Source organism: Ursus americanus, chromosome 14, assembly GCF_024610735.1.
Source record: "Ursus americanus isolate L20-20 chromosome 14, mUrsAme1.1.p, whole genome shotgun sequence".
In the NCBI taxonomy this organism is placed as follows: domain Eukaryota; kingdom Metazoa; phylum Chordata; class Mammalia; order Carnivora; family Ursidae; genus Ursus; species Ursus americanus.
In genome coordinates, this window is record NC_142140.1 from 49,109,860 (window position 1) to 49,118,747 (window position 8,888).

Genomic DNA, 8,888 nt, shown 5'->3' on the forward strand with positions numbered 1-8,888 from the left:
TCATTTTTTTTCATTCACTAAAAGATTAGCCTACATATATAAAAGAAGTAAAATGACATAAATTGGTTCAAGACAGAAAAGCACTACAACCACACACCTCGCGAATGAGCTTTACAAACATAATGTAGAGATTTGCACATCTCTCGGCAGAGATTAGAACAACTGTCTACCCTACAATCCCCTGCCATACTTACGCTGCGATCCCCTTAGGTAATAAAGAGATTATACTAAGCCATTTTATTTTAAGATGCTTTGTATGCAGCAATAGCTAACTGAAGTAATAATCAAATCAGGCAGAACTGACAGCATCTGTAATAATCTGATTTTTTTTATTCTAAATGTTCATTCTGATAATTGAAGGTATCCTTCATCATTGCTCTGTCCTTGAAGTTTATTTCATGTAACGGTATTAAAAATGACTCCATTGGGGGTGCCTGGGTGGTTCAGATGGTTAAATATCTGCCTTCGACTCAGCACATATTCTCCAGGTCCTGGGATCAAGCCCTGCATCAGGCTCCGCACTCAGTGGGGAGTCTGCTTCTCCCTCTTCCTATGCCTATCCCCCTGCTTGTGCCCTCTGTCTCTCTCAAATGAATAAATAAAATCTTTAAAAATAATGACTGCATTGAGGCCCCTTTGAGGTAACATGCAAAGTTGGGAAAGACATATATGTGTGTCCACAACTTGTGAGTCTGAGTCACACCTGAACAGGATACCAAGCTTGCTGGTGAGTCATCCTGTGGTTATAAGGATCATATACAGTGGATGATACTGATTTTGTTCGTTTGCTGCCCCTTTAGTGGTTATGGCAAACTTTTGGAGAATTGGAGATATCTTGCTTAAAGAAATGGAAGGAATCATATTTGTATGTAGCACTAGAAATTTTCAATCAGAAACCTGAAAATAATTTAACTAAACCCCAAACATGCCACCAGTCTTTCATCTTAATGAATACACCTTACAAATGGATCCTGATATTCCATAAGTCAATGAGTAGATGAAGTGGCTAAGAAAGAAATATTATGCATAGAAAAAAATGTATGATTTAATGTTCTGCTTCATCATCCTTAAAGTCAAGTGTGATTCTAAGGTCTTATTATGTCAATCAATATTTTCCACATTTGTCTTTCTGTGTAGATTCCACTTGGAGACATGTATTTTATTATTATTTCTTTTGCCAGTGACTATAGCAGTCATGGTGGACACAAGCTGTGTAACGACAGAATCCTAATGTGCAGAAAAATCCCCATGAGCAGCTAGAACCACCAGTACGTCAAAGTCTGCATTCTCAGGAAGAGCAGTGAAGGTAGCGATAGACAGAGGAATGATCTTCAGAAGAGTGAAGCACAGCCTCAGATTTTTCTCTGTTATGAAATAGTTGTGGTGACCAAGAGTGTATTTTCCACAGGAGTAATATTCAGTCAAACATAAGAAATAATACTACAATGTATTTTATTTAAGAAGAAATTACTTTTAACAGATCATGTAGTCCTTTGAATAAGTGAGAATTTCCAAATATTTCACATGTGAGGTTAGGAATACCATTGAGAGCAGGAAAATGGGAAAAGGAAAATCTCTTGGATATCAGAGATATCACAAAGCTTAATAAAGTAAGTTACATAAATTATACAGAGAGGGAAATATAATAAAAAATAGAAATTCCCAGAAAAAAATAGAAAAGTCATGTTCCACTTCCAGAATCTGATAAAAAAAAAATGTCAATATTTGGCTCAAGCTATGGGCTCTGTAATCCTGTGCACATCTTCAGCCCCAGGACAATTGGCCCTTTTAGAGATGCCCTCCCAGAGAATCTCATCAGAGCCCTCTTTATGTCTTTGTTCCTCAGGCTGTAGATGAAGGGGTTCAGCATGGGCATGACCACTGTATACATCACCGAGGCCACTGCACTTGCGTGGGAGCTCTGGGTAGCAGCAAAGCTAAGGTACACTCCCAGGCTCGTACAATAAAATAAGGAGACAACGGAGAGGTGAGACGCACAGGTGGAAAATGCTTTATACTTGCCCTGAGCTGATGAGATCCCAAGGATGGAGGAAACTATCTTAGAGTAAGAGTAAAGGATCCCAAGGAAGGGACCACCAGCCAGCAACACAGCTGCAAAATATATCACCATGTTATTGAGAAAGGTGTCAGAACATGCGAGTTGTATCATCTGATTGAGTTCACAGAAAAAATGGGGGATTTTTATGACTGTACAGAAGGACAGCCGTAACACCATTGAGGTGTGTAACAAGGAATAGAGGGCACTCATGGTCCAGGACACCAAAACCAACAGTATGCAGATCTGGGGATTCATGATGACCATGTAGTTTAGGGGGTGACAGATGGCCACAAAGCGGTCATAAGCCATCGCAGCCAGAAGGAAGTTGTCTAATCCTGCAAACAGTATGAAAAAGTACATCTGGCTGATGCAGTCTTCATAAGTGATCACTTTCCTCTGAGTCTGGATGTTCCACAGCATCTTGGGGACGGTGGTGGAGGTGAAACAGATGTCTACAAAGGACAGATTGGCCAGGAAGAAGTACATGGGGGTGTGGAGGTGGGAGTCAGAGCTGACAGCCAGGATGATGAGCAGGTTTCCAAACAGCATGATCAGGTACATGGAGAGGAAAAGCCCAAAAATGAGGGGCTGCAGTTCTGCTTCCTCTGAAAGTCCCAGGAGAAGAAACTCTGAAATTCTTGTATAGTTTCCTGCATCCATGTGGTGGAGGTGACTACCAGCACAGGGGAAAATAACAGGACAAATTTTCATACAAATGCACATTGCTCAGATTCTAGAAATGCCACAATGTATATTTTCCAGTCAAGAAACTCATTTCAATATTTTGTGAATGGATATGGGCCCCTTGAGGGGATCCCTATGTCCTCTCCTTTTAGCGATTTCCATCCCAACATCAGATATATCCCCAAAAGATCAGTCATTGTACAGTTTGAATAAGAAGTTATTTGAAGCATTTGAGGAAAATATAGAGTGTCGACCTGTTTTGGAAATTCCATCATAAATTAGAGGGTGCTAAAGAGCCAAAGTCCCTATACTTCAATGATGATCATAGGATAGAAGTGGATATAGATAGCTGTCCCCTGGACAGACATTATGAAGAAAACAGAAGCAGGTAAAAAGAGAGGTTGGGTAAGGTGTTAGGTTGGGTCTTAGTCAAGGTTGGCTAAGATGTGACATTTGAACTGAGACCTCAAGCAAGAGAGAGTGGAAGACAGGAGGTCTTCCTCGCAGAGGGAACCGCTGGTTCAAAGGTCATGAGGAAGAGCTTCTATCAGAAAATCAAGGCTCAGAGGCGCCTGCGTGGTGCAGTCGTTAAGCATCTGCCTTCAGCTCACGGAGTGATCCCAGAGTCCTGGGATTGAGCCCCACATCAGGCTTCTCCGCTAGGAGCCTGCTTCTTCTTCTCCCACTCCCCCTGCTTGTGTTCCCTCTCTCACTGGCTGTCTCTCTCTGTCAAATAAATAAATAAAATCTTAAAAAAAAAAATCAGGGCTCAGAAGGAAGCCAGCATGTTGAGGGGAATGGACAAGAAGGAGAGTGATAGGAGGTGGTGGCAGTGAATTTCGTAGAACCGTGTGACCTCATAGCTGCTTAATGTTCAAGACACAGGGACTTCCTCATCCACACTATGTACCTCTTGCACTTTATGAATCTGGTTGCAATAATGTCCTGTCAATTGAACATCCCTCCTTAGTATCATCTGTTGATTGAGTCTGGACTGTGTATTATAAGGGTACCTTAGAATAGAGGATGCTGTGTATCCCTACTCTGAGGACTGCTTTCACTCATCAAGGTGCATGCATGCATGTGCGTGTGCACGCGCGCGCACACACACACACACACACACACACACTGTCACATACACAGAACACAGCACACCATGTCCTCTTTGTGTGTGTTACTTCTATGTCCTTCTCACCTCTCCCCCATCTGCTCCAACACACTGTATAAGATATGAATGCATATACATCAAATTAACTTTCCCATAAGGAAGTAGAAATAGTACCCAGAAATTCCTATTCATACCTTCCCAGAGACAAATCATCTTAGGGATCCATTTTGGGGTGGCCACTTTCCAATCTGCATGTAAGGAAACATAAATAATTGTGTTCAATAAATGGAGAGAAAGAGAGAGGGAAAGAGAGATAGAGGGAGGTAGAAATGACATGGACATAAAGAGTAAAATGATCTAATAAGCTCAGTTGTCCTGGAGACTATGAGGAAGGAAAACTTCCATGCTGCTGGTGGCATCCAATCCTGGCTTTATCCCATTTATACCCACCCAAAATAATAAAAGAGCAAACATAAATTGTCCAAAAGACAAAAGTAGTGACATCTCTATGACGTAAAACACCTTACAGACTGCACTGAACATCACAAGAGAAAAATGAGTAAAGAGAATCAACCAACACTTCACAAAATTAGGTGTTTTTATTACCAGATAGCAGATAGTAGAAGACCTGTTTTTTTCTGTGCCTATTCCATATTTATTTGACCAATTGGTTTTTATTTGGTCCAACAGAGGATCAGGTGAACCCTTTTATTATTTTTCTTATGTGATATCTTTTTTGTTTTTTTGTTTATTTGACATTCTTAGGCTTTGGGTTTTTTTTTTTTTAATATTGTGTTAGTCACCATACAGTACATTCCTAGTTTTTGATGTAAAGTTCCATGATTCATTACTTGCGTATAACACTCTGCACCATGCAATACGTGCCCTCCTTTTTTTTTAATGTTTTTTTTTATTATATTATGTTAGTCACCATACAGTACATCCCTGGTTTCTGATGCAAAGTTCGATGATTCATTAGTTGCGTATAACACCCAGTGCACCATGCAATACGTGCCCTCCTTACTACCCATCACCAGTCTATCCCATTCCGTGCCCTCCTTAATACCCATCACCAGGGGGAATGGGATGGGCTTTGTGTTTTAGTCACTTTCTTGGCAAGTCTGACAAACTCAAGTACTCATGGTCTGGTCCTTGTCCAACATGCGAAAGCCTCCCCCCACAGACTCTGTGAAATCCTAAACACCACATGTCAATCACCTTTTTACTCTGAATATTCTTCATGTGACTTATCCAAGTCATTATCTTGTACTCACATTTATCTCACTGCTCTCTTGTCTGTCACTCTGACACAAGGACCAAAGGAGCAGGGACTTCACCTGTGCTGTTCATCTTTTTCTTTATGGGTGTAGCTGTATGTGCACTTATATAGAAACAAATTTAAGAAAATGAGACATTATGAAATGCATAGAATGACAGAGGAGATAAAAACAGGTTAAAGAAAGCAGTTTCAGTACAATTATATTCAACAACATTGAAGGGAGTTTGGACAACTAACGGAAACGGGATCTACAGGAGTAGTAATTTCACAAAATCAACATGGATGAATGATAAAATTCCCCAAGACTTTGAAATAGAAGAGTAAAACATAGAACGTTCTTAGAAATTTCTGGAACACAACAGATGCCCTTTTATTATTTGTTGAATGAATTAGGAATTAGGTCTCATTATATATGGATATTTATATTTATTTATTTATTTATTTATTTATATTTTACTCTTTTTTTATTATTAGGTTATGATAGTCAACATACAGTACATCATTAGTTTTTGATGTAGTATTCCATGATTTTACTCTTTTTTTTAAAAAAAAATTTCTTTTTTATTTAAATTCAATTAGCCAATGTATCAAATTAGTTTTTGATATAATGTTCAATGACTCATTAGTTGCTTATAACACTTAGTGTTCATTACATCATGTGCCCTCCTTGATGCCCATCACCAGGTTACCCCATTCCGCCACCCACTTCCCCTTCCACAACCCTCAGTTTGTTTCCTGGAGTCCAGAGTCTCATATAGTTTGTCTCCCTCTCTGATTTCTTCCCCCTCAGCTTTTCTCCCTTCCCCTATTGTCCTCTGCACTATTCCTTATGTTCCACATATGAGTGAAACCATATGATAATTGTCTTTCTTTGCTTGACTTATTTTACTCAGCATAATACCCTCTAGTTCTGTCCATGTCAATGTAAATGGTAGATATTCATCATAATTAAGGCAGAAATCTTAGAAGTAAGAAGATAGATATATTTAACTAATGAAAATTTAAAAGTAGTTGATAGTCAAAAATATTTAGCTAAAAGTCATTAGAGAAACTGTGATTCATAACAAGTATTTGAAATGCTGATAATTATAGATAGACATATAATATGTGAACATATAATAATAATAATAGGCAAATAAACATGGTGATCAAATGTAGGAATCTTCGTCTGATCCCACTAATAGTTTAAAAACTCAGCAAAAAATCTCTATCACACCATCACTTAGAAAACATTCACAGGGTTGTCACATCGACTGGGGTTGGAACTTTTAAATAAATGGCAGAAGGGTACTTTCTAATTTTGTTGTCAGAATTGTGAAGTGTTAAAATGTTTTGGGGAGGCTCTGAAGACAATTACAAATATTAAAAATACAGATAATCTTTGGGGCACCCGGTTGGCTCAGTCGGTAAAGCATGGGACTCTTGAGCTTGGTGTCAAATTCAAGCCCCATGTTGGGTGTAGAGATTACTTAAAAAAATAAAATATTAAAAAACTACAGATATTCTTTAACTCCCAATTTCTCAGTCTCTGAACTACGAATGTTCTGGGCAAGAACCTTCTCTGTGCTGGGCTGTGTCCTGTGTATTGTAGGATGTTTAGAACATCCCTGGCCTCCACGCACCCCTCCCGGAGTGACAGCCCAAAATGTCTTCATTGCTCAATGTTCCCTGGTGGCAATATCACCTCTGGTTGTGAAACATAGTTTTAACTATTTGAAGATTTTTGTAGCATTGATATAATCATAATTTAATAAGAAAAAAAGAAAGATCATCGGAAGTGTAAATGGCACAGCCACACCCTGTAATGTCATGCAGGTGCTGAAATAATGAGTCAGCATCACACTGGTTGAGTAAAGGGACATGTAGAAGGTGTCCTTGAGTCAGAAGGACTGGGGCAGGGAGCTAGAAAAGATTGTGTCAGAACGTAAAGAGAACTTACGATATGCACAGGTGTCTTTTCGTACAGTCCATTGGAAGTGCGTGAATGTATAAGTGTGTATAACACAGAATAGTTTTAAAAGTAATGGAGCCTTTTGAAGAAAGAACAGTGAAAATGCACTGAAGTTAAGCAGAGTGGCTCAAAACGAATGTCTGAAAAGAACTTGAAAGAAGACCCAAAACCAGATTCTGAACAAAAAGATTTAAAAGAGTAATAATTTAATGAAATTGACATGTGTCCAAAAACAAATAAGATTGCCAAGGACTTGGGAATAAAAGAATTTGAAAAAGTCTTTTAATGTGGAGAGAAGCAGTATCTAAAGTTTTAGTGTCGTGTCACATAAAGAGATATGGGACCAGTGTGTTTATGGAAGGTAAAGGTGATTCTTGGTGAAACGTAAAGAAGAATCCTTTCCAAGTGATGGCATTTGTATTTTAGAAATAGATCCAATCATAAAAGTCCACAGGAACAATAAGGACTACAGAGATGTGAACACTAGTTGGAAATATGTATAATGGGCAATTTGTGAACAATAAGGATGAAGAAGGACATTCACTTTATGTTTCGGAAAGCAGGTATTCACAAGTAAAGAGTATTAAGATGACATTCAGTTCTAGAAAATCAGTGGAGGAAATATATTATGACTAACTCACAGATTTTACCACAAAATTCATACACTCTCGCACATTCTCTCTACACATACATAAAAAAGCAAAATAGCAAGTAGCTAAATTCGTGAAATAAACAGCAATTCTTTGGAAGAACATAATAAAAAACAGAAATAAAACCACTTCAACCCCACTACGCAAACCACAAGGACTCCCACAGACAATTTTCAACAGAGAGTGTGTGGCTAGCTAACCCCGACCATGTTCAGGCTCACAGGTACTGAGGTAGTAGGAAAGGAAGCTCATTAGCACACCCTTTTCACATAATATATTTTAAAAATTTCATGTGAACACTCAAGGAGAGGAGGCACTGTGATACGTAGGTTTCATGTACTGCTCTTGCAAGGAAGTACCTGCGAGAATTCTTTCGTCTGGATTTTTTCCTCAGTATGGAAATATAGTCTAATATGTCCCATCTTAAAAGAGACAAGGCTTGTCCTCTCTTGACTGCATATCCCTCCAGAGCTAATACTTGACTTTTCTACTCTGGTTAAGTGCAAAAATCCTTGGTCTCATGTTCTTCTTTCATGCTTCCCATCCCCTGTCTAATTGGGTTTCTATTATTATCATTTAGTAGGTAAGTTTGAACCTTGCATTTCTGAGTTCAATATTCACTTCTATTTTTAGCATCATAAATACGTAAATGAATCAATCAATACATTTCTTAAGCCAGCAAACAGCCACAGCAAACTCTCAGCTCTAGATTGGGCTGGACTGGCACTCAGGTGACCTCAGATAAATGCTCTTGACTTTCATTCTCTTGACCTTCTCCTGCAGTCCCTACTGGGCAGTAAAACTCATCTAGATGGTGTCTCTGAGAGGAAGGTCTCTACATGGACATCAAACTACCTGTCTGGTTGGTAAGATGATGGAGGATGGAGCTCTGTCCCCAGACAAGAGAGCAGGAATGATTCAGACTTCAGTGCCCCATCCAGACTCAGGACTGCACAAGAGACGATCAGGTCTCGTCCAGCCCAAGGTTGCCTGTGCTGCGGGACTGCAACAGAGGAGTATTTACAGCTGGTTCAGTCTGCTCATTAGGCACATTTCCCTCTGTTCCTCCCACCTGTAGGCACATGATTTCCCTGTGGGACACTAGTGTGGACAGAAAGGAGAGTTTTCCTGTTGAATTTCTTCCTAGGAGACCAGGT

The 8,888-nt window shown here is 39.3% G+C and overlaps 1 protein-coding gene across 1 annotated transcript; it reads right to left on the bottom strand.

The window, feature by feature from the left end:
• Window positions 1–1,735: 1,735 nt before the first annotated feature.
• On the bottom strand, window positions 1,736–2,731 carry LOC123792319 (olfactory receptor-like protein OLF4). The gene has a single exon (XM_087867730.1). The coding sequence runs from the start codon at window positions 2,717–2,719 to the stop codon at window positions 1,736–1,738; it is 984 nt and encodes a 327-aa protein (XP_087723856.1). The 5' UTR covers window positions 2,720–2,731.
• Between the last annotated feature and the right edge of the window lie 6,157 nt (window positions 2,732–8,888).